The sequence below is a fragment of the Nomascus leucogenys genome, chromosome 2 (genome assembly GCF_006542625.1).
Source record: "Nomascus leucogenys isolate Asia chromosome 2, Asia_NLE_v1, whole genome shotgun sequence".
In the NCBI taxonomy this organism is placed as follows: Eukaryota; Metazoa; Chordata; class Mammalia; order Primates; family Hylobatidae; genus Nomascus; species Nomascus leucogenys.
In genome coordinates, this window is record NC_044382.1 from 52,997,774 (window position 1) to 53,022,705 (window position 24,932).

General features: G+C 53.3%; 2 protein-coding genes across 2 annotated transcripts; one reads left to right on the top strand and one right to left on the bottom strand.

The window, feature by feature from the left end:
* Nucleotides 1-2: 2 nt before the first annotated feature.
* TMEM208 (transmembrane protein 208) lies at nucleotides 3-2,160 on the bottom strand. Its single transcript, XM_003262880.4, has 6 exons — nucleotides 2,044-2,160; nucleotides 1,336-1,431; nucleotides 854-913; nucleotides 637-773; nucleotides 400-484; nucleotides 3-305 (listed from the first exon to the last, which is right to left on the bottom strand). The coding sequence occupies exons 1-6, from the start codon at nucleotides 2,047-2,049 to the stop codon at nucleotides 168-170; spliced, it is 522 nt and encodes a 173-aa protein (XP_003262928.1). The 5' UTR covers nucleotides 2,050-2,160; the 3' UTR covers nucleotides 3-167.
* Nucleotides 2,161-2,208: 48 nt separating this feature from the next.
* Nucleotides 2,209-22,111, top strand: LRRC29 (leucine rich repeat containing 29). Its single transcript, XM_030795584.1, has 4 exons — nucleotides 2,209-2,291; nucleotides 5,336-5,437; nucleotides 18,272-19,210; nucleotides 20,463-22,111. Exons 1-4 carry the CDS (start codon nucleotides 2,268-2,270, stop codon nucleotides 20,967-20,969), a joined length of 1,572 nt encoding a protein of 523 aa, XP_030651444.1. The 5' UTR covers nucleotides 2,209-2,267; the 3' UTR covers nucleotides 20,970-22,111.
* The last annotated feature ends 2,821 nt before the right edge of the window (nucleotides 22,112-24,932 follow it).

Below are 24,932 nucleotides of genomic sequence, written 5' to 3' on the forward strand. Positions count from 1 at the left end.
GCCACATTCTAAGCCATTTATTCAACGACCCTATAGAGTATAAGTATACCCAATATCTCAGACTGCTTTTGGCCCCTGGACTAGACCCTCATTGCTCCAGGCATGGAGGGCTGTGCACCCTGACAGAGCCACCCAGGGCCAGCGGCCTGTGGCCACAATGTCAATGGCTATAACCGCTTCATCTGCCGCCGCTCCTGTCGGCGCTGCCGTTTCTCATTGTGCTCTGGTGCTGGGGTGCCACTGTCTGCAGTGAACCAGGGGCCCAGCACATTCACCCACAGGAGGTAAAGGGCCCGGCCCGGAGCCTACAAGAGAAACGGTAACTTGAAGCAAGGTGCAGGGAATAAAAGATGGGGAGGGTGAGATGCCCCTTCTTGGGAGCGCCCCCAGCCCACTTACCAGAAGCCAGAAGGACCAGACATAGAGAGAGAAGCAGCTGAGCACCTGCACGATGGCTGTCAGTAGGATCACATCCTTAAGGTGCCTGTGGATAGAAATAAAGCTGCCAAAGACGGCATATGGGCCCCAGTTCAACTCCCTTCCACCCTTTTCAAGTTGCAAGTAGCTGTGCTTCTTGGGCTGTCTGGGCCCCAGCCCTGGGGCCGCTCACCTGGGCTGGCGGTGGGGGACACTCACTCTGCCATGCCCTGCTCCATGTTGAGGTCCATGCCACCATCCATCAGGGCCCCATCCTCAGAGAACGCTGCTCGTGCCATCGAGCTCATAGAGTGGTAGCTGGCCCCATACACTGCCAGACTAAAGCCCAGGGCCAACTGCAGAGCAAGAATGAGGGTATCAAAGGCCAGCCACTGACCCTATGCACTCATCCACCTCCCAGGATGGAGACACTTACCCAGGCCCAAAATGAGGCAGATGAGTAAAAGAAGACCAACGTCACAAGGCAGTAAATGGCCTGCAAGCAATCACAGGATCAGGATGGGGTCAGAAGTTACCTCCAAACCATGGGTCTCCCTCAACTCTGACCAAGAATTAGGCTAGGCTGTGGGAGGAGCAAGGTTGTTCTTACAGGGTTGAAGAAAGGCCCTGCTCCCTGAATCCCAAATACCCACTCTCCTCTGACACCCAACTCAGTCCAGGAAAGAAGCCTTTGTGTACTTGGAGGTAGGAAGAGCTCTCAAATTCAGCTACGACTCACGCCTTAATTTCCTTTGTGTTTTACTAGTCGGCAGTTTCTCTGTGCCCAGATCTCTCATTTCTTTTTGACTGGAGCTCTCTTCTAGAGCTTTTTCGGGTACCACTACTCCTCACCAAGCAGGGCTGAGGACTAGGGGACTGACTATAAGTGGGCATAGAAGCAAGGAGGCATGCACTTACATTGGCCCCCAGTATGATCCGCAGGTAGAATTTCAGGGTCTCTCTGTTCTCTTCAAATATCTGCTTCTTCCCTCTCGTGCCCACTTTGCCCTTGGGCTGCAGAGGAATGATGAGATACCGTCAGGAGGCCACGGTCCTCCTCATTCTCCCCACCAGCCTGGTTAGCTATAGAGCTCCATCCGCAACTCAGCCAGGTCCCCGTAGTGCTGAAACCTAGCACAATTCCTGGGATGTCCACCCATCCTCCAGTCCATCCTGTCTAGGGCTGACGCCATCTCTCCAGCACCCGCAGCTAGGATCAATCGCCTCCTGCTCGCCCTGGAACAATTCAACCCTAAGCTAATACCGCCTCTGGATCCCGTGGTAGTCTGGCTTTAGGCTAACGACTCTTCCAAGGGTACTCCTGAGCGGAGTTGAATGGTGCCTCTCTCAGGCCTCCGCTGGCGTGGTCCCGATCTGGGCTAACGCCCACCTCAGGTCACTTACATCTCTGGCCTGCTCTGGTACTGATGCCCACCCCGCTCCGGCACTAGTCCTGGTATGGTCCTGCGCCGCCATCCCCCCAGCCCAGCTCTAGCACGGTCTGGCCAGGGGATGGCGCCCCCCTCTGGCCCACCCCATATCCCTTAATGTTCTTTCTCAGTTTTCACTCTCACAGCCCCTGGAGAGCTTTGCTGGTGCGGACTCCGCCCTACCCATCCTCCTTACCGCCATGGTGCGAGGCAAATACCCAGCCCGGGGAACAAGCGAGAGCGACCGAAACCGCAATCACTAAGCACCACATCGGCAGCTCATGCACTTCCGGCGCAGACCGAAGTCGTCAGCTTCTGGGACGGAAATAGGTCTCACTTCCTTCCCAAGCCCCGCCCCAAAGAGGCGAGACTACACTTCCCAGAAAGCCTTGCGCGGGGGGCGGAGGCGGCAGGGATGCGATGGCGAAGTCGCTGACCCTGGAGGTGAGAGGAAGCCGCCCTCAGGCCTAGCTCTGGACAGGCCCCGCCCTCGGGGTCCTGAGCTTTGGGGAGGGGCTGTCAGATAGCTAGCCCGGCCCCTCCAGCCTGGCGGAAACGACCCGCCCTCCCGATCCCGGGACCTTCTAGCTCTGGGTAACAGTTCCTCCTTTGGGCCACTCTGTCCCTTTAGCTTGGGGGACCGTCTTCCCCTTCCCTATCGGCCCCAGAAGATAGCTGCCCTGTCACTTCAGCGAGAACAGGCCCTCTGCCCATCCCCTTCCCTTGAGGTGGCTGTCTACTCCCCGCTCAGTTCTGGAAGATGTCCCCTCCATCTTATCGTCCCGAAGAGTAACTGATCTTATCCCCATTGGTCCCTTGGGATGATCTCTCCATTTCCTACAGAGACGGCCGCCCCCTCTCCCTGGCAGTGGGAAACAGGCTGCTCCCTCCCCATCAGCTGCAATGATCTCTGAGTTCCTTTAACAAGGATAGGCCTGTTCCCCTTTCCTAGGCCCCTAGTGATGGCTGCCCTTACCTCTTTCACTCCATGGGATGTTTGCTCCTTCCCCTTAGCCAGGGGCAAGACCACTCTGCCCCATCTGCCAGGGAGATAACAGATTTTGTCTTCAGTGGCCTGTTGGAATGGCTTCTCCATCTCTTTTTTCCTGAGGGTTGGCAGCCCCCTTTCTCTGCCCATGGGAAACAGGCTACCCTTTCCCATCGGTCCTGGAATGATGCTCCTGTCCTTAGCAAAAATAGGCCTGTTCCCACCCCATTGAGCCTGCAGTGCTATCCCTTTCCCCCTTAGCTTTAGGGGCTATTTCCATCCCCATAGACCCCATGAGTGACCAATCATTATCTCCAGTAGCCCCCTTGAGATGGGACTCATGGGATGGCCACTCCATCCTCATCACTGCCTCCTCTCGTCCCTCTAGAAAGGCCACCCTCTTCTTAGGTCAATGAATTGTGTCCCTCCCCCACTCACCTCAAGGGATGACAGGTTTGTTCCCCTCTCCCTTTGCTCTTGGGCTGGCTGCTTAGCCCCAGAAGACAGGATGGCCACTGTCTTAACTCAGCTCAAACAGGCTTCCCCTCCTCCCTGGAGGGATTGGGACTTGGTCAGTCCCAGTCCCCGTCAATACTGTCTTTCCTGTGCCTAGCCTCCCTGGCCCAGAAGTCTATTCTCCCAGTCACTGTCCTCTCAGTAATGACTACTTTATTTCCCTGACCGCTTCCCTGAGCATACAATTGGTGAAAATAGGGGTAGAGGACTGGACTGTCCAACCTTAATTTAATCCAATAAGCACTGGCTGAGCACTGTGCCTGTGTGCTTGGCCTCTGAGAAGAGAAGGAGAGATCACAATGGGTTGGTGAAGTCAAGTTTCAAGAAGGGGATCCCAGGGAAAAGGCCCGCATAGGCAAAAGGAAATAGATATGCTGTGTTTGTAGGGCAGTGGGGAGACTGGACTGGGGAAGTTTGGGAACCAGCGAGTCCAATCAGCCACAGAGGCCTGGCAGTGCTGATCCAGGAGTGGAGACTGTCCTGAGAGTACTGGTGAACCCTGAAGTTTTACAGCAGGGGTGAGCTGAAACTGAAAACTGTTTTATAGGAAAAATTAACCTCGTGACAGTGTGCATAATGTATTAGCAAGGATGAACTTGGAGGCAAAGAGTTCAGGTGGGAGATTGTGGAAGGAATCCAGGTTTGGGGTGGTAGAAATCTGAGCTACTGAGGTGGGGAAGTTGCAAAGGTAGAAATTTTAGTAACAGCAATCCAGCAACCATTTATGGAACATCTAGTTGTCACACACACACTATATATATGTAAAATTTAATCCCCATGAGGCTATAATCTAGATTTTTTTAAAGTATCTCTATTTTATAGATCTGGAAACTGAAACTCTGAGAGGTCAAGTACCTTGTTTAAGGTCACACAGCAGTATGGCAGGAAGTAGTGGAGCTGGAATTTGAATGAGTCTAGGTTAGCCTGGCCTAAAACCTGTGCATTACACCTATATCTGGGAGCAAGGGACAGAATGGTTTGAATAGTTGAAAGTGTTATCAGGTAGATGCACTGCTGGCATTGAAAGTGGAATTTGGGAGGGGAGGCTGTTTTGGGCTGAGGGTGGAATATGAGTTTTGGTTGAGATTAAAGTGATGGCTAAACATTTGCATGGACAGTTGGCAATATGGACTAGCACTTGGATAATAGGACAATATGGGAATATTGAATTGTTGGTTATTCCTGTGTTGGTAAACAGAAAACCAAAAGACCCAGGTCTGAGCCCTGGGAGCCACAGAAGAATCCAAAAATGAGGCAATTGGGATACAGGGAGGAAGATTCCAGAAGAAAAGAAGAGTTAATATCAAATCGTTCTAGGCCTCACTGGTAACCCCTTCCCCAGTCCCATTTAGGACCTCGAACCTCACCACCCCCTAGGTCGGGGGAAGGGCCTGAGCCTCCCAGGCTAGGTCTTGCTGGGATCGAATCTTAACAACCAGTGGAGAGGGCAAGGTGGCAGTGCAGAAGATGGAAAAAGAGCAGGGTCCCAGAGCCTGAGCCATGAGGGCAGGAGGACCAAGCATGACTTCCTGAGGACCAGAGTGAGCACACCTGGCCTGCTGTGTTCTAGGTCCTATGCAAGACACTTGGCTGTGTTCTTTGATTCTCACAATAACCCATTTAAATCTCACTACAATTGCAATTTCACAGGTAAGGAAAACAAAGTTCGAGAGGTCAGTTGGCAGAGTAGAGATTTGAACTAGGTTTATCTGGCCTCAATGCCCAGGCTTTTTCTACCCAGCTAGGCAGGAAGTTTGATTCTTATCAGTCAGTGCAAGCCTGCACCCAGCTCAGGAAAGGTTTGTTCACAGGAAAGATACCTGAAGCCTGGAGCGGGGAAGTGAATGCTTCGTGAAGCTTCACATCCAAGATAAAGTAGAAGCCAGGGCTCTGGTGCCCTCAGACCCATGGTGCTGTCAGCTGGAGTCGGTTCCAAAGACCTCCCAGCTCTAACAGTCCCCAATGCCCTGTCTTTTTCCCTCAGATGCTCACATATATTCTGAGCTTCCTGCCTCTGTCAGATCAGAAAGAGGCCTCCCTCGTGAGTTGGGCTTGGTACCGTGCTGCCCAGAATGCCCTTCGGGAGGTAAGGCACCCACCCTTCCTCGTCCCATCCTCAGGTATTTCTCACTTCAGCTTACTCGTGGCCCTGCTCATGTATCTCCATCCATCTATCCATCCATCTGTCCATCCATTCATGTATGCTCATACATACACATATATACATACATTCATACATATTTGGCTCTGGGTACAGTGCTGGGGCTATACAGGTAAATAAGACACAGTTCCCTAAGGAGCTCACATTCCAGTGAAGGAGAAAGACGAGTAATATGAATAATCATGCTATCGTGTGCTCAGCACTGTGACACTGGGAAGAAAGAGTTCGACGGGGACAGCCAGGTGCAGTGGCTCACGCCTGTAATCCCAGCACTTTGGGAGGCCAAGGCAGGCAGATCACCTGAGGTCAGGAGCTCGAGACCAGCCTGACCAATATGGTGAAACCCCGTATCTACTAAAATTACAAAAATTAGCTGGGTGTGGTGGCGTGGTGTGCACCTGTAGTTCCAGCAACTTGGGAGGCTGAGGCAGGAGAATCGCTTGAACCCGGGAGGCAGAGATTGCAGTGAGCCGAGATCCACGCCACTGCACCCCAGCCTGAGCTGGGGTACACACACTATATATATTTTACCATATATATTTTTTACCATATATATAGTGTGTGCACCCCAGAGCGAGACTCTATCTCAAAAAAAAAAAAAAAAAAAAAGAATTTGACAGAACATGAAGAAGGACATCTAGAGGAGACTGGCGGTGTCAGGAAAGGCTTCCTGAAGGAACAGGATGAGAAGAAAGGTTGGGCTTCTGGGATCAGTAATAGCACAAGTGAAGGCACCATGGTGTGGAACCAATCACAGAAGTCCCGTGTGGCTGGAACTGAGTGAGACATGGCAGGAGGCGAGGCCAGAATGGGATCAGGCTGCAAGCTGGCAGATGTGCCAGGCAGCAGAGTTTGGCTTTCTCCTGGTGACCATCAAGGAGCCTGTTAGGCAGGCAAGTGACGCAGTGTGATTTGTATTAGAACTCTGCAGCGCAGAGTGGACTGGGAGAGTGAGACAGCGTAGGGAGGAGGCCAGCCAGGAGGTGAATGCAGACATCTGGGCTAGTTCGAAAGGCAGGCAGTGGTGGCTCATTGTTTTAATTTTGATTTGTTTATTAGTGAGGTTGCACTGTTTTTCTCATTAGTTCACCCTTCATATTTCCCCCTTTTGTTTATTCGTGTTCTGTATCCATTTAACTATTAAGGTCTTAGTATTTTTCTGTTCCATTTGTATGGACTTTTTCTTTTTCTTTTTCTTTTTTTTTTTTTTGGAGATAGAGTCTTGCTCTGTTGCCCAGGCTGGAGTGCAGTGGTGCTATCTTGCCTCACTGCAAGCTCTGCCTCCTGGGTTCAAGCAGTTCTCCTGCCTTAGCCTCCCAAGTAGCTGGGATTACAGACACCCGCCACCATGCCCAGCTAATTTTTTTTAGATGGAGTCTTGCTCTGTCACCCAGGCTGGAGTGCAATGGCGCAATCTTGGCTCACTGCAACCTCCGCCTCAGCAATTCTCCTGCCTCAGCCTCTCAAGTAGCTGGGATTACAGGCACTCGCCACCACGCCTGGCTAATTTTTGTATTTTTAGTAGAGACAGGGTTTCACTATGTTGGCCAGGCTGGTCTCGAACTCCTGACTTCAAATGATCTGCCCTCCTTGGCCTCCCAAAGTGCTGGGATTACAGGCGTGAGCCACTGTGCCTGGCCTGAAATATATTCTTAGTATGTTTGCCTTTTAATTTGATTTGTAGATATATGCTTTTATTTATGAGATATGGAAGTTAAATTTCTTTTTTTAATTTTTATATATATATAAATATATATATATATATATATATTTTTTTTTTTTTGAGACAGAGTCTCACTGTGTCGCCCAGGCTGGAGTACAGTGGCACCTCTCGGCTCGCTGCAACCTTTGCTTCCCAGGTTCAAGCGATTCTCATGCCTCAGCCTTTCAGGTAGCTGGGATTACAGGTGTGTGCCACCACACTCGACTAATTTTTGTATTTTTAGTAGAGATGGGGTGTCACCATGTTGGCCAGGCTGGTGTCGAACTCCTGACCTCAAGTGATCCACACCCCCTTGGCCTCCCAAAGTGCTGGGATTACAGGCGTGAGCCACTGTGCCGCGCTTCTTTTTTTATTTCTATTTATTTATTTTTTTGAGACGGAGTCTCGCTCCGTCGCCAGGCTGGAGTACAATGGCGTGATCTCAGCTCACTGCAACCTCCACCTCCCGGGTTCAGGCGATTCTCCTGCCTCAGCCTCCCGAGTAGCTGGGACTATGCACACACCACCACGCCCAGCTAATTCGTCTATTTTTAGTAGAGATGGGGTTTCACCATGTTGGCCAGGATGGTCTGGATCTCTTGACCTCATGATCCGCCCACCTCGGCCTCCCAAAGTGCTGGGATTTCAGGTGTGAGTCACCAAACCTGGCCTCTTTTTAAAATTTTAATTTAATTTAATTTTTTTAAAATTTCATTTGTTTGTTTTTGAGACAGGGTCTTGCTCTGTTGCCCAGGCTAGAGTGCAGTGGTGCAATCACAGCTCACTGCAGCCTCGACCTCGCCAGGCTCAGGTGATCCTCCCACCTCAGCCTCCTGAGTAGCTGGGACTACAGATGCATGTCACCATGCCTGGCTAATTTATATATATATATGTATTTTTTTTTTTTTTTAGACAGAGTCTTGCTCTGTCACCCAGGCTGGAGTGCAGTGGTGAGATCTTGGCTCACTGCAAGCTCCGCCTCCTGGGTTCACGCCATTCTCCTGCCTCAGCCTCCCAAGTAGCTGGGACTACAGGCGCCCGCCACCACGCCCGGCTAATTTTTTTTTTGTATTTTTGGTAGAGATGGAGTTTCACCATGTTAGCCAGGATGGTCTTGATCTCCTGACCTCGTGATCCTCCTGCCTCGGCCTCCCAAAGTGCTGGGATTACAGGCGTGAGCCACTGCGCTCGGCCTATACTTTTAATAGAGATGAGATTTCACCATGTTGCCCATGCTCGTCTCAAACTCCTGGGCTCAAGAGATCTGCCCACCTTAGCTTCCCAAGGTGCTGGGATTACAGGCATGAGCCACCATGCCTGGCCCAGAAGTTAAATTTCTCCATTGTTGATTCTGAACATCCTTTTCTTTTTCACTTCTTCCATTGTTTTCTAAACTTAATGATTCCTGGCCCTTTTACACTTTTCTTCTGTTTTTCTTAAATAGACTCTATTACTTAGAGCAGTTTTAGGTTTACAGAAAAACTGTCTCTTCTGCTTTCTGGTTTGAATTTTTGTGTTAATGTTTTTATTGGTAAAAATTATTTAGATTTATGTTATGAGGTAAGAAGCTAAACTGATTAATTTTCAAAGAGCCCAAACATCATTTACATCTAATCCTCTCCTTCTCTGCTTGGTTGGAATCCTCTATCCCCTATTAAATATGGGTCTATAAGTAGATTCTGTTGTTGAATTATGTATACAGTCACATTGATCTCATTGTCCAAAGGAATTTTATTTTGGACATGTTGAAAGTTTGAAGTGTGAGGATCTAGATGTTGAGATCCACTTGGTAGTTGCATTTCTGAGTGAGGAATTCAAGAGAAATGTCTGGGTAATAAATATAGATTTGAGTGTCATTAAAGAATAGGTGGCAGTTGAAGCCACAGATCTGAGTAACTTCCCCTGGGGAGAACATGCAGAGCTACAGAACAGCAGGCCACAGAGAAGCCCCAGGAGAGGACACAAGTCCAAGGACACAGAAAGGAGGAGACACCCAAAGAGGGGAATGAGGAGATCCCAGAGAGAGGAGGGCACAGACATCAAAGGCAGGAGAGCAGGAGAGCATTTAAAGGATTGAATGAGGCCAGGCATGGTGGCTCACGCCTGTAGTACCAGCTACTCAGGAGTCTGAGACAGAAGAATCGCTTGAACTAGGGAGGCAGAGGTTGCAGTGATTCGAGATCTAGCCACTGTACTCCAGCCTGGGCGACAGAGCGAGACTCAGTCTCAAAAAAATAAATACATAAATAAAGGATTGAATGGATGATTAACAATGTCAGATCCCACAAAAAGCCCAGCAAAATGAAGAACAAATAGTGTCCATGAGATATGTTATCCAAGGAGGCCACCAATGGCTTCAGTGATATTTGGCATCTGGAAAAAAAGCCAAGTGAATTGAGGAGTGAATGAGAGAAGTAGGAAGTGTAGAGCGTGACCTCGCTGGCAAGAAATTTCTCCACAGAAAGAAGGAAATAAATAGGGCAGGCCAGGCACGGTGGCTCACGCCTGTAATCCTAGAACTTTGGGAGGCCGAGACGAGTGAATCACCTGAGGTCAGGAGTTTGAGACCAGCCTGGCCAACACGGCGAAACCCTCTCTACTAAAAATATAAAAATTAGCCAGGCATGGTGGTGGGTGCCTATAATCCCAGCTACTCTGGAGGCTTAGGCAGGAGAACCACTTGAACCCAGGGGCGGAGGTTGCAGTGAACCGAGATCGCTCTACTTCACTCCAGCCTGGGCGACAGAGAGAGACTCCGTCTCAAAAAAAAAAAAAAAAGAGAGAAAGAAATAGAGCAGAAATGAGAAGTTGAGATGGGTTTGACAAAGACAAAGGGATTCTCTTCTGGAGAAATCTGAAATATGTTTGAATGCCTCAGGAGACTGGGCATGGTGGCTCACACCTGTAATCCCAGCACTTTGGGAGGCTGAGGCTGGTGGATCACTTGAGGCCAGGAGTTCAAGACTAGTCTGGCCAACAAGTTGAAACCCCACCTCTACTAAAAATACAAAAATTAGCCAGGTGCAGTGGTGCACACCTGTAATCCCAGCTACTCGGGAGGCTGAGGCACGAGAATCTCTTGAACCTGGGAAGGAGAGGTTGCAGTGAGTAGAGATCACACCACTGCACTCCAGTCTGGGTGACAGAGCAAGACCCTGTCTATAAATAAATGAATAAATAAATAAAGCTTCAGGGTGGCCCAGTGCAGTGACACAAGCCTGTAATCCCAGCACTTTGGGAGGCCAAGGCGGGTAGATGAATTGAGGTCAGGAGTTCGAGACCACCCTGGCCAACATGGTGAAACCCCATCTCTACTAAAAATACAAAAATTAGCTGGGCATGGTGGCGAATGCCTATAATCACAGCTCTTCGGGAGGCTGAGGCAGGAGAATCGCTTGAACCTGGGAGGTGGGGGTTGCAGTGAGCTGAGATCATGTCACTGCACTCCAGCCTGGGCAACAGAGTGAGACTCCATCTCAAAAAAAAAACAAAAAACAAAAAACAAAAAACACCATCCTAGCTAACATGGTGAAACCCCATCTCTACTAAAAAAAAAAATACAAAAAATTAGCTGGGTGTGGTGGTGGGCGCCTGTAGTCCCAGCTACTCAGGAGGCTGAGGCAGGAGAATGGCATGAACCCAGGAAGCGGAGCTTGCAGTGAGCCGAGATCGCGCCACTGTACTCCAGCCAGCCTGAGCGAGACTCCGTCTCAAAAAAAAAAAAAAAAAAAAGAGGCTGGGCGCGGTGGCTCACACCTATAATCCCAGCACTTTGGGCGGCCGAGGTGGGTGGATCACAAGGTCAGGAGTTCAAAACCATCCTGGCCAAGATGGTGAAACCCCATCTCTACTACAAATACAAAAAATTAGCCAGGCATGGTGGCGGGTGCCTGTAATCCCAGCTACTCAGGAGGCTAAGGCAGAGAATTGCTTGAACCTGGGAGGTGGAGGTTGCAGTGAATTGAGATCGTGCCACTGCACTCCAGCCTGGGTGAAGAGTGAGACTCCATCTCAAAAAAAAAAAGAAGTAAATTAATTAAATACATAAATAAATGCTTCAGGGAGTCACTAGAGGAGGGGTGAAGATTGGGGGAAGAGAGAGGTCAGGCGTGGAAGATGGTGGCAGGGACAGGCTTCCACATACCAAGCTTGATCTGGGATAGGATGGAGAGGACATCACTTCTTCTTTTTTTTGTTGTTTTGTTTTGTTTTGTTTTTGTTTTGTGTGTGTGTGTGTTTTTTTCTTTTTTGTTTTTTCAGCGTCAGTTTGGTGAAAAAAAGGATGTCACCTCTTCCTGAGGAGGTAGAGAGGTGGGGGTGGAAACATGGAGCTATTCGCAGAGAAGTTCCTCAGAGGCATCTCCTTCCTCAGCGGCCCCTTCGCTCAGTGGATTTGGAGACCAGGTTGTGTCAGGAGAGTAAAAAGAGACATAGAGACCAGGGCTTCAGCAGAGAGGGTTGGAGCAGTCACAGGACAGGAGGAAGACAGAAATTTACCAGAGACACATGGAGAGGGTTTGGGCAGCCTTACTCAAATGTTTCTGCTGTGCCAGGCACTGTGCTGGGCACCGGCGAGGCAAAACTGAGGAAGGCACAGTGCTGGGGAGTGTGTAGTGAGCACAGATGAGTAAAAAGAGGCTGGGGTGCTGCATTTGAAGTCTGTGTGAGGCACATCATGGGTGCAGAGAAAAGATCAGAAAAGACTCCGTGGAGAAGGAGGTGCTTGGCCTGAGACTCGAGAGAGGAATAAACATTTGCCAAATAGACCAATAGGAGCCGGTGAGGGGTGGGACCCCCCCCCCCAGAACAGAAAAAGCAGCTGAGCAGAGGCGTGTGGTACAGGACAATGGTCAGAAGTGGCAGCCTCAGAGCCAGGACTAGAAGGAAGGGGAATGGGCTTGGGAAGAGCTTGGCTGAAGCAGCAGGCCTGGGTCCTAGAAGGGCTTGAATGCAGGCTTAGGAAGCTTAGCCTGTGTCCTGGAGGCGTGCGGAAATGGCAGAGGGTCTGGAGAGCACAGGCAGAATCGCCTTTTGTAAGGGTCACACGGTGACAAAACCCAGGGTGGATTGGAGCCAGAGGAACTGGAGGCCAGGACCTGATAAGGAGGAAGCTGGCATCGTCTGAGCTTAGAGGAAGCAGCTCTCGGGCTGCTGGCATACAGTAAGGGGACCTCAACTAGGGCAGAAGCAGTGAGGTTGGAGCAGAGGGACAGATTGCACCGTATCAGGGAAACAGAGTGGAAGGGGCTTGGGTCATTGTGGATGTGGGGAGTGAGGGAGGATTCTAGAATCACTCCCAAATTTCCCACTTGGGTGACTCAATAGAGGGTGGGGAGAGTTTAGAAGGAGCAGAGTTGGAGGATGAGATGATGAATTCAGATTTGGGCATGCCACATCGTGCCCTCTGGAGAGAGGTCAATCAGGCATTTGGCTCCCAGGGTCTGGTGTTCAGGAAAATCATGTGGATTGGAAAGACAGTAGTTGGAATGATGGCCCCATGGGGCAAAATGCAGTTGGCCAGGGTACACTTGGAGGGGCACAAAGATCGTGTGCATATGTGCATGTGCACACGTGTGTGTGTGTTGTTGGGTGGAACAAACCATGGGGAACCCACTCATCTGTGGACTGGATCTCTGTTCTTTGTTGACCCCAAAACAGCCTGAAGAGGAGCAGGCTAGAAGGTAGGAGGAAAGCCAGGAGGGCAGAGTTGCAGAACCCCAGTGGGAGATGGCATCAAGGGGAGTGGCTGCTGGCCATGCAGAGCAGGTGACATGGCAGAGAACCCTTGTGGGAGGTCTGAGGTGAAGCCCCCACATGTTGGTGACCTTGCTGGAGGGGAGTTGTTGCCAGGAATGCGTGATCCTGTGGGGGCCAGGGTGGAGGGGTGAGCAGGTGAGGCGAGGGGCAACGAGTGGCCGGACAGCAGGCATGCCTGTGCCTGTGTGCTTCCAAGAAGCGTGGCTATAGAGGAAGGGGAGAGAAGAGAGGCAAGAGGAAGGGGTGCAGGATGAAAGGAGGCTTTTAGTTGCAGTTTAAGACTCTGGGGTGTTTGTGGCCTCTGAAGAAGGAGCAGTGGAAAGGCAGAAACATCAGGGTTCTCAGAGGAGAAGGTGCAGCAGGAGAGGGAGGCCAGGAGAAGAGGTCTTCTGGAAGCCAAAGAGCAGGAGAAGGAGGAAGGTTCAGATGGGCCCTGCCTGGAGGCAGCTGGTGGACATGAACAGGGGAAAGGGAGGGACTTCCCACCTGATGGCCATCCCTGAGAATCCTGGGTGAGGGAGGGTGTATCAGTAGGGCCAGGAGCTGGAGGGGGAGGGGCTTGGAGAGAAGTCTTTTGCGGGGTGGGAAGCGAGCAAGTAGGCCATGACTTCCTGGGCGGAATTCTGTATCCCTGGTACAGACTCAGAGGAGACAGCTGGTCTTGCCAGCCCTGGCCGGGCCAGGAGAATGGGCACAGCATCACGACTGAGGCAGGGCAACAAGGACCCCAAGGAGAGGCTGTCACAGGGCAAAGCCTCATGGAGCCCAGCAAAGATGGGGCAGTCAGAGGAGCCCAAGCAGGGCAGGGCTGGAGGAAGGAGAAGGAAGCCAGAGTGAGTGTTTTCGAGCGGGAGCTGCTCCAGCCAACCATGCTCTCCAGATAGAATGCGGACAGAAACAGATGACAGAGCCTTGGGATAACCAAAAACAAGAAAAAGAAAAAAGGAATGTTGACAAAGACCCTTTGGTGCCTCTGCAAAACTCAGCCCCACCTAGGCTGGGAGCACTGGGAGGCCAGGCCACAGGTACCTGGCATCACCCCTACCATGTGCCAGAGAGCACCTGAGGGACCCTGCAGGCAGGAACCATCTTCCAGGGCTCGGGCATGGCCAGGTGGATACTGAGGCAGTAGCAGTTAGGTACCAGTTAGGTGCTGTGGAAGACACTGGCTTACCGAGGCCCAGCGGGAACTGGTGACTCACCAAGTTGGGCTAGGACACTGGTCTTGGGGACTTACTTTCCCTGACCAGTCCCTCCTGTTCCCTTAATCACAATTTTCTCAAATAAGGATGCCGGCAAAGGCAGCACCCTCCATATGCACCAGCCCTGTCCATTCCTGGGGGAGCCCTGGTTGCCTCTGCTGGTTGGTCCCCATGAAGCAATAGCTGAAGAGAGCTCTTTGTGCCCTCCCTGCCTGAGGGATTGATGAAGTCCTGGAGCAGCCTCTGTATGACCCACCAGTCTAACTCCTCTCTAGAGACCAATGCCCTGGGTGCCAGGGCGTACATTTCCCAACGGCCTCCTGGAGAACAAGCACCGTAGCTTTGGAGTCCTGTACTAGGCAGGATGAAGGGCCATTTTCTCTATCACATGGCTTTCCAAGTCTGTACACAGGCCTGCAGTCTCAGTTCAGGGCTTCACTAGGTACAACAAAACCCTGGTCTCCCACAGACAAGGTACATACGTCACTTGTAGCAGATTCAGAGCATTTCCCAAATGATTTTGCAATTACTCTTTTTTTTTCTTTTTTTTTTTGAGATGGAGTCTCACACTGTCACCCAGGCTGGAGTGCAGTGGCAGGATATCGGCTCACTGCAACCTCTGCCTCTGAGGTTCAAGAGATTCTCCTGCCTCAGCCCCCAGAGTAGCTGGGATTACAGGTGTCTGCCACCATGCCTGGCTTTTTTGTATTTTTAGTAGAGATGGGGTTTCACCACATTGGCCAGGCTGGTCTTGAACTCCCGACCTTAAGTGATCTGCCCACCTTGGGGCAAAGTCCAGGAATTACAGGCATGAACCACCATGCCTGGCCAGCAATTACTCTTAAGATGCCAGCATCAGGAAGAGAGGAGACCAGGGGGCAAGGTGTTCCTTCTGTAGATGGGGCAGCTAGAGCTAGAGCATGTGGCCTCGCAGTTCTCTTTGGGTGGGTCTAGAAGCATCTTCCCAGGGCCCAGGAAGGGGGTGTCCTATACCAGGGCCAAAGACCAGAACCCAGAAGGCTTGCTTCAGCCTGCTGTTGTTCTCTCACACAGAGAAATATCCCTGAAAGGCTGTTCCTGGGCTCCTGCAGGTTTATTTACTTATTTAAGCTGGAGTCTCACTCTGTTGCTTAGGCTGGTCCTGCAGTTTTAAGTCCACATGACCTCAGGAGCAGGTGACCTCAGGAGCAGACCTCAGGAGCCACCTGGGAGGTGGCTTAGAGGCTGCTCCCATCCCACCCGGACATGGTGGAGCAAAAATGGTGGAGCCTGGACATGGTCTCAAGCCTCTTCCGTACCCCCAGAGCTGAAAGTCCTTTAAGCCAGGCCCTGCTTCTTTATCGGGTGGCCTTGCTGCCAGGAGCCAGCCCTGGACTTGGGCCCTGGGGCATTGCCAGAGCCTTCCAAGGTCTTTTGTCCACCTGGTTCATAGGGAGGCAGTGGGAGAGAAGAGACCCTTCTTGGCCAGCCAGGCTCCAGAATGAAGGGAAGGAAAGAAGTCAGGCTGAGCCCCTGAAGGTGCTGTGCTGCCGGAGCTGGGGCCTGCAGGACTGTCAGGGGTTCCTCAGTGATGTGTGAGTTGGGGGAGGAGGTGCTGCCTCACAGCCAGCTCTGCCCCACCTGCCCCAGCCAGTTTCCTCTCATCTGCATGGGATGGAGTCGTCCAGCTTGCAGGGCTTGGGAATGGCTGGAGGTATGCCCTCCATTCCTCTCTGATGTTTTATTGCCCTCTCCACCCTCACACACTGGGATCTTCCCAGCCTCCCTTTCACCTGAGATCCCCGATCCACTGCCCACGAGGAGACCTGTGGTGAGTGCCCCTCTCATCTGGAATGACCATGTTGCAGAAGTAGAGGCTGGAAGGGGAACCTGGCTGACCTCTGGTTCCTGTGAAAGAGGCCAGGAGCTGGTTCTTGTCTCTTACACCACTCCTTCCCATCATTACAGCCATGGGTGCCACTTCTCTGTGGTAGAAGCCAGGCTGGCCTCTCCACACCTGGGAATGAGTCCTGTGTTTCTTAGGAGAATCCTGTTGATAAGTATCTTGCAGGAGCACATCCTGTGAGTCACTTCTACCTTTTGCATTCCTTTTTTTTTTTTTTTTTTTTTTTTTTTCGAGATGGAGTTTTGCTGTGTTGCCCAGACTGGAGTGCAGTGGTGCAATCTCGGATCACTGCAACCTCCACCTCTCAGGTTCAAGTGATCCTCCTGCCTCAGCCTCCCAAGTAGCTGGGATTATAAGCATGTACCACCACACTAAGCTAATTTCTTTTTTTTTTGAGACGGAGTCTTGCTCTGTTGCCCAGGCTGGAGTGCAGTGGTGCAGTCTTGGCTCACTGCAAGCTCCGCCTCCTGGGTTCACACCATTCTCCTGCCTCAGCCTCCCAAGTAGCTGGGACTACAGGTGCCCACCACCATGCCCAGCTAATTTTTTTGTATTTTTAGTAGAGATGGGGTTTCACCATGTTAGCCATGATGGTCTCGATCTCCTGACCTCATGATCCACCCACTTTGGCCTCCCAGAGTGCTGGGATTACAGGCGTGAGCCACCGCGCCCAGCCTAATTTCTGTATTTTTAGTAGAGATGGGGTTTCACCATGTTGGCCAGGCTGGTCTCAAACTCTTGACCTCAAGTGATCCACCCGCCTCAGCCTCCCAAAGTGCTGGGATTACAGGTATGAGCCATCATGCCTGGCTTGGATTCCCTTTTGATGATGGTCTTTGGGGTACCAGCAGGGAACAGCAGCTTGTTTTTGCAGTTACTGACAAGACAGGTTTAGGGGAGCGTTCTTTCCTGCATCAGGACCATGTTGATTCAAACAAGAGCCCTCTTTGAGTACCATGTGCCTGCAACATGGGCAAGAGGTAGGGAGATGGGGCAAGGATTTTAGAATCCAAGCCCTCTTCTCCCTCTCCCCAGAGATCTGTTCCACACAAATTATACCGATTTCCCTTTGGCTCACTCCAGTGCAATATCAGGAAAAGTTCTTTGAAGATATTTCCTTAGCTGGGAGCTCCTAAATGCCTGCACAAGCCAACTTATTCCCACCATGTAGCCCTGAGCTTGTCTCTTGGGTCCCACCCGACTCCAGCTGTGCACTCCCCATTCTCACTCCCCTGTTCCTCTATGCAGATCCAGCTCAACTTCCTTGGCACGGGTGAGGTGTGTTCTGTTAGCTCCCACCTACGGAAATGGGAGGCTTCAGCGTCCTTACCTTGACAGATAGATGTCCCCTCCAGAGATATGCCACAGGGATCACAAGTACATCTTGAACTCTGGAGCATCCAGGGCCCAATACCAGGCAGCTCCACGTGTTCATGCACACACACGCACATGCACACACACACACATGCACATACATGCACACACACATATATGCACATGCACACATTTTTGCTTACACACACAACACATTTTTGCAAACATTCATGTGACAGACTCTCTCAGGCCACCAGGGGACTTAGGCCTCACTGCCTGCCCCAGACCTCTGGCACCTGGGCCATAGAGGGTTGTGGTGAGTGACACCTACCTCACTTCTATCGCCTTCCACTCTTCAGAGGGCTATGCTCTCTAGAAAGTGGAGGAGGCTTGCTGCTTAGCTCATGCCAAGTCCCTGGAGTAGGAGGCTGAGTCCATGGATCTCAGGGCCTCCTTCTGAAAGTCCCAAAGGTTGGGGTCTGGCGTACTTTGCCCTCCCACACCCTGGGGACTTCACTGGATTTCCTCTAGGTCCCATCTCAGCCCTCCTGTGCTCAGCATGCCAATACCCCACTCTGTCCCCACCCCTCCCTCAGTATCCCGTCCTGTCCATCACTAACCTTCCCGCCTTCCTCTGATGGTCATCTCGTTTGAACCCCAGCTCCCACTTCCTACCCATACCCAACTTGACCACACATGACACCACACACCATGGTGGGTCCCCATTGTGGAAGGGCCCTTCCTTGACCTGCCCTCAACCTCTGGCCAGTGACTTGTCACCAAACCCAGTGCCCAGCACCCTCTGAAGCCAGAGGGCTACCCCTAGGCCTGCTGCTTCTCCGTAGACAGATGTGCGATACAACATCCCCATGTCCTCTGCCTCCCTCTCGGCCATCAAGAGCCTGGGCCTCAGAGGCATCTGCTGCATCAGCCTGACCAACCTGGATGGCTCTCCGGCTTCACACCAGGTGCTACAATTTGTTGCTTACCACCTGGGCCCACACCTGCAGAGCTTGTCCCTGGGTGGAGGCAGCCCCACTGAGGCCTCCTTTGTGGCCCTGATCCTGGGCTGCCCAGCCCTGTGTGTCCTTGACCTCAGTGGCTGCAATAGCCTCTTCACCTCAGGCACACTGCCGGCTCAGCCCGAGATGGCACAGAGCATCCGGCAGGCTTTGAGCGGCCTCCGTGAGCTCAACCTGGCTGGCCTGCGAGACCTGGCTGACCTCAGCTTCAACCGGCTCAGCAGCTGTGCCCCCAGCCTGGAGCGCCTCTCCTTGGCATACTGCCACCTCACCTTCGAGCTAGGCCCAGCCCGAGGCTCCATCGGCCCCCAAGACTCCTCTCCCTCCCAGTTCTCCTTCTGCAACCTGCTGCGATTCATGCAAGAGCGGGCTGGCAGGCCGCGTGCCCTGGACCTGAGTGGCACTGGCTTGCCACCTGAGGCCCTGCGGGCCCTGGACCAGGTAGCTGGGCTGCAGCTTCAGGAGCTGAGCCTGCACAGCTGCCGGGACCTCTCCACAGAGGTTGTGGCTACCCTGTGCTTCCAGCAACCAGGACTTACCTCCCTGGACCTCAGTGGCTGCTCAGAACTGACTGATGGGGCGCTCTTGGCCGTGAGCCGAGGCCTGCGGCACCTGCGGCGCCTGAGCCTGGGGAAGCTGCAGCGGCTGACAGACGCAGGATGTACAGCTCTGGGTGGCCTGCAGGAGCTGCAGAGCTTCGACATGGCCAAGTGCTGCCTGGTGAGAGGGCGGGAACTGGCCCAGGCCCTGGGCTCTGTGCATGGGGCTCCATCCCAGCTGGCCTCCCTCAGCCTGGCCCACTGCTCTTCATTGAAGGTGAGCACACCATCATCCCCTTCCCTCTCCAGGACTGAGGACAGCGGGACAGGGGAAGTGGGGTGGTGGGGGGCCTTTGGCACCAGGGAGGGACTCCCCAGTGTTCATGCCTATGATTGGCAGTTAGAAATGAACTTTGGACCCAATCTGGAGGAGAGCAAGAGCCTAGACAGCTGCTGTTGCTGCCAGCATGCCTCCCCAAAGCCCCCATTCTGGGCCTAGGAGGTCCAAGCGGCCAAGGTGGCCCAGCCCACGAGGCAGCCAACAGTTCACATGCCAAGTGTGTGGCGACCACTGTGGTCTGGGGAGGGGCGCTGAGGATGAGTGTTCTGGAGCTGGGCGGGCTGAAGAAAGGGGGTGATGGGCAAGGAAGGCAGGGAAGGAGCACTGAAGAAGGTGCTGGGGCGGGGCCTGCGAGGGTGATGTAACAGGAGTAGCAGGGTCATTTCCTAGCCGAGGCCAGGCCCTTCAGCAGGGCTCAGCGCTGTCCCTCTGGGTGGCGCCCCCGTCTTGGCAGTGTCAGTCTGTCCCTCTTTAGTGGATTATTTCTTCAGCCTGTCCATTTGACCAGGGCATCCCCAACCTAAAAACCGTCTCTCCACTTTGCTCCCCTCCAAGTGCCTCTCTTCCCGGACTTACTCCTCCTTCTCTGTGGCACCAAGCATGTCAGATATGTGGTACCACATCTCCGTGTCCTCTCAGCTGCTGCCTCCAGGCCTCACGTTCTTGTGTCCCTGAAGCTCCCCTCTGTGCATCTCTCTACAAACCAGCTTCCTCTACTCTGCCCTTAGCTCCTGCTCCCCGTCCCTAACTGCCCTGGCAGCTGGCAGCTCTACCTACATCTCATTGTTCTGCGTCCAGTTCTAGAGGGAGCAACTCCGATTGGCTTAGCAGGGTCAACTGGCTGGTCTAGTTGTGAGCTGTGGTCTGAGGTGGCCTCATTCACTTTTTTGGCAGGGGCTGGGAGCATAGGCAGGGTGGCCACCCTAGGCCTTGCCACCTGCGTCCTTCCTGCCCCAGCCACAGTCCAGGCCTTTTTCCTGCCACAACCCCCATGGCCCACCCTGTCCACCCCCACCTTTCACTACCAGCACAGGGACCATGTTGCTTCCTTCCTTGGACCCTCTGGTAGCTCCCTCCTGCCTGTGGGGTGAGAACTTTGAATAGACCCTTCCTAGCTACCCCTGCCAGACCAGGTGGCATAGGCAACCAGCTGCTGCTCCATCCTGTCTCCTCCCTTCCTCCCTCCTAGGATGCCTCAGTGCTCTCCATGATCCCAGCGCTGGGCCTGAGCCTCAGGGTGCTACACCTGTCCTCCTGTGTGGCCCTCACCAACTGGACCCTGCAGGCCATCCGCACCTACCTCACCCACCTCTCAGTCCTGCGCCTGACTTGGTGCAGGGAGCTCTGTGACTGGGGGCTTCTGGGGCTGGGGGAGCCTGTGCAGGGGACCCAGGTGCGGGACCCTCGAGGTCTTGGAGGACTGGGTGGCCCCTGGGCTCAGCTGCCCTCCTGCCCCTCCCAAGTCTCTGTAGGAGTATTTAAGGGCAAACTCAGGAGGAACCTGAGAAACAAGGGCTTCTTCCCACAGTCACGCCCACAGCTGGAGCATCAGGCCTCAGGTACCAAGAACCCCTGTCCTGAGCCACAGGCCCTCCCTGCTCATGCTGCGGGCCCTGCAGGAGTTGGACCTCACAGCCTGCAGCAAGCTGACTGCCAGTTTAGCCAAGGTGTGGGGCTGGGGGTGCAGGTAGGCTGAGGATCTTGGGGCTGAAGTCAGGGGTCTGAGCCAACCCACTTTTTGCTTGGAAAAAAGTTGACCTTGGAGTTCCTTTTTCATTGGCTTTTGCTGCCTCTAGTCATGCCCTGGCTGGGGTGGGAGGATCTGGAAAGGCCAAGGCTGTGGGCTCCAGTGGCATTTACCTCTCCCCCACCTGCCCCATCCTCGTAGGTGCTGCAGTTCCCCCATCTGAGGCAGTTGTCCCTTAGCCTGCTGCCAGAACTCACAGACAAGGGCTTGGTGGCTGTGGCCAGGGGATGTCCTAGCCTGGAGCACTTGGCTCTGAGTCACTGCAGCCACCTCAGTGACAAGGGCTGGGCCCAGGCAGCCAGCTCCTGGCCAAGGCTGCAGCACCTCAACCTGTCCAGCTGCAGTCAGCTCACAGAGCAGTAAGTGTGTCCGATGACACTGGACAGATGGATCCACGGTGCAGGGGCTGGGCTGAGTCCCACGCTGGGCCAGGCACTCATCGGGTGGCCTCCCCACAGGACACTGGATGCCATTGGGCAGGCGTGCAGGCAGCTCTGGGTGTTGGATGTGGCCATGTGCCCTGGCATCAACATGGCCGCCGTCAGACGCTTCCAAGCCCAGCTGCCCCAGGTGTCCTGCGTCCAGTCCCACTTCGTGGGAGGGACTGACCTGACCCTAACACTCTGAGGCTGGGTCAGTAACCAGCCCTGCAGCACAGTCTCCTTGACTCCCCCAGTCTCCAACCCTGGCCTTGACCCAGGTTGCTTCTTGCCTCCCTCTACTGCAGACCCTCTAGGACTGGGGGTGGGGCCAATCCAGGGCAGCCCAGAGGGAACTTCCCGCCACACCGCCTGGCAGTAGCCTGTTTCCAGCTACACGTCGCTACCACAGGCCCCTGGAAATGCTACCTACATGTTGCCGCCACAGGCTCCTGCTCTCTGGCCAAGCCCTGGGCGGGAGGCCAGGCCCCCAGCAGGCAGGGTCTGGTGCCGGGAGGAGCAGAGCCCCTGCCTCTTGCCTGCCCTCCTCAGACCTAAGGCTGGGCTCCACCTACTCCTGTGGGACTCTCCCAGCACCCTGTGTGCACTGAGCTTCAGCAGCTGAGCCCAGGTCTGTGCTGTAAATCCTAAGATTAAACATTCCAGATAGTACCTCCTTGTCTTAAGTTCTCAGACTAAAGGGCCCCTCCCCTCCCAACTTCAGCTGAAGTGGCCCTGGGGCAGGCTCCTTCCTCAGGCCTGGCCCACAGCCCCACAGGGGCTCCTAGCATCTTCCCCACACAGTAGGAGACTCTGCAGGCCTGGGTGTGCCCTGAGGCAAAGGCACACGCTGTGCGCTTGTCCCAGCCAGATTCCAGAAACAACTGATGAATGATGCCTGAGTCAATGAGGCTGTCCTGAGGGGGAAATAAGAGGAAAAGAATGAAAGAGGCCAGCATCTCTGGGTGAGAGGGTCACTAGAGGTCACCTAATCCAGCCCCCTCAATGGTGCTGGTGACTTCTCTATGGCAGGTCTGGCCCTTGGTGTGTCCCTGCACCTCGTCCATATCCCTGTTCACTGGTTGTAGCAGCGAGCCATGGCTCCCCCAGTACCTGCAGGGACTGTGCTTTATGTGGGGATTCAGAGGGGCCAAAGCTCTCCCAGCCCCAGGGCCAGCTGGGGAGGCAGAGAAGCCAGCTAGCAGGGACAGTCCAGTGTGCAGGGTGTGGGTGAAGAGAGACAAGCACCTGGGACCAGAGCCCAGGGAGCAACAAATTGGGCTTGGAGGGTCCAGGAAGGAATCAGGGCAGTGAAAATGGCCAGAAGAAAGGAAGGGGGTGATCCAGGTAGAAGGCACTGTGGGGGTGCACACAGGCAGGCCAGAGCTGGCACTGAGGGGGTAGTCTAGGCAGGGAGGATGCCAGCTCAGACCAAGCATCCAGAACCCTGCAAGCCACAGGTGCTCAGGTGGAAGGGCTAAACCACGGTATGTCTGAGACTTACCTGGCTCAACTCAGGCTCAGCCATGGAAACTGTGGCCATTAACCCATGGACATGGATAGGGTGACATCAAATATATGGGATGTTTGTGTGTGTATATGATCAGATTTATGTCAGAGAAAGCAGTTGGGGTAGCTGGTATTGAGAGGATTGGAAGTGCAAGACAGGAGGCCAGAAGTCAGGAGGCTGTTGCTGTGATGGTGGCATGCACAAGGGACTGGAGACATTAAGAAGGAATAATTGACAGTTACAGGGAGGCCCACAGCATCAGGGGTCCCTGCCCCCCATTTCCACCTGTAACACAATGGCTGACTGCTCCATTTGTGGTGGGAAGTCCTTAGGCATGGGCATGGTGGGCCCTGGATGCCCAAGGATCTGCAGCTTAGCTGGGGGAGGGGGAGCAAGTGCCCTCCAGCACACTCTCCAAAGGAAGTGCTGTTTCATCAGTTCTCAAGGTCAGCCAGGTTGATGGTTAACAGTTAAAAACAGTACTGGGGCCAGGCACGGTGGCTCACGCCTGTAATCGCAGCATTTTGGGAGGCCGAGGTGGGCAGATCACCTGAGGTTGGGAGTTCGAGACCAGCCTGACCAACATGGAGAAACCCCTTCTCTACAAAAATTACAAAATTAGCCGGGCGTGGTGGCACATGCCTGTAATCCCAGCTGCTCAGGAGGCTAAGGTAGGAGAATCGCTTGAACCCAGGAGGCAGAGGGTATGCTGAGCCGAGATGGTGCCATTGCACTCCAGCCTGGGCAACAAGAGCAAAACTTCATCTCAAAAAACAAAACAAAACACAGTATTGGAGCCAGGTGCAGTGGCTCATGTGTATAATCCCAGCACTTTGGGAGGCCGAGGCGGGTGGATCATTTGAGGTCAGGAGTTAGAGACCAGCCTGACTAACATGGTGAAACCCTGTCTCTACTAAATACAAAAAATTTAGCCAGGCGTGGTGGCCCATGCCTGTAATCCCAGCTACTTGGGAGGCTGAGGCAGGAGAATTGCTTGAACCTGGGAGGCAGAGGTTGCGGTGAGCCAAGATCACACCATTGCACTCCAGCCTGGGCAATAAGAGTGAAACTATCTCAAAAAAAAAAAAAAAAAAAAAAAAGAGAAAGAAGAAAAAGAAAAAGAAAAAAAAGATATTGGAGGTGGCACTGGGGAGAGAAGAGGTGAATGGCAGGGAGAAGTCTGAGGGGCGGTGGCTTCAGCCTATCCTGTGAGCTCCACAGACTGATAGGCTCTTCTTTCCTCAAGGGCTTGGGGTCTGTGATCACAGCCTCTGCCCCTGTGACCAAACCTCCAGCTGGGCCCAGTACTCCTCGCTGCTTCTGCCCCCAGGGGCTCTGGCCTGTCTATGGCCTCCACCCTACCCATGGTTCTGAGTTAGGTTTTTAATTTGTTTTTTGAGATGGAGTCTCATTCTGTCGCTCAGGCTGGAGTACAGTGGTGCAATCTCAGCTCAGTGCAACCTCCGCCTCCTGGGTTCAAGCGATTCTCCTGCCTCAGCCTCCCAAGTAGCTGGGATTACAGGTGTGTGCCACCACACCCAGCTAATTTTTATATTTTTAGTAGAGACGGGGTTTCACCATATTGCCCAGGCTGGTCTTGAACTCCTGACCTCAGGTGATCGGACTGCCGCAGCCTCCCACAGTGCTGGGATTACAGGCATCAGCCAAGCCCGGCCCTGAGTTAGGTTTTAATCAGAATCCGGGGCTTCCTGCACAGAAGTGGCTCTTCCTGGAATCAGCCCACATCCTCCTACCAGCATGGGGATCTTGACCTTGCCTCTCTGCCTCTCTCTATTCATGCCTCTCACCAGAGGCCTCCAAGTCCCACAAAGGACAGCACGCAGGGCCATGCAAGCTTGAGGACTGAGGTCAGACTGTCAGAAGCCTTCTGGAGATGGCTCCCAGACTACGCCCCTGTTAACACTGTCCAGGAAGGCATCCATTTGGGGCAGTGCCTCCTACCCTGCCAGTTCTCCTGCAGCA

Excerpts from the sequence above, each read along its gene's own strand:
- TMEM208 (XM_003262880.4), bottom strand. Across the intron at positions 774-853 it reads CTGCCTCATTTTGGGCCTGG|TTGGCCCTGGGCTTTAGTCT; the intron begins GTAAGTGTCTCC and ends CTTGCTCTGCAG. Across the intron at positions 306-399 it reads TCTGGTCCTTCTGGCTTCTG|GCTCCGGGCCGGGCCCTTTA; the intron begins GTAAGTGGGCTG and ends TTTCTCTTGTAG.
- LRRC29 (XM_030795584.1), top strand. The coding sequence starts at position 2,268 with ATGGCGAAGTCGCTGACCCTGGAG. Across the intron at positions 5,438-18,271 it reads CCCAGAATGCCCTTCGGGAG|AGCCTGGGCCTCAGAGGCAT; the intron begins GTAAGGCACCCA and ends TCGGCCATCAAG. Across the intron at positions 19,211-20,462 it reads CCCACTGCTCTTCATTGAAG|GATGCCTCAGTGCTCTCCAT; the intron begins GTGAGCACACCA and ends CCTCCCTCCTAG.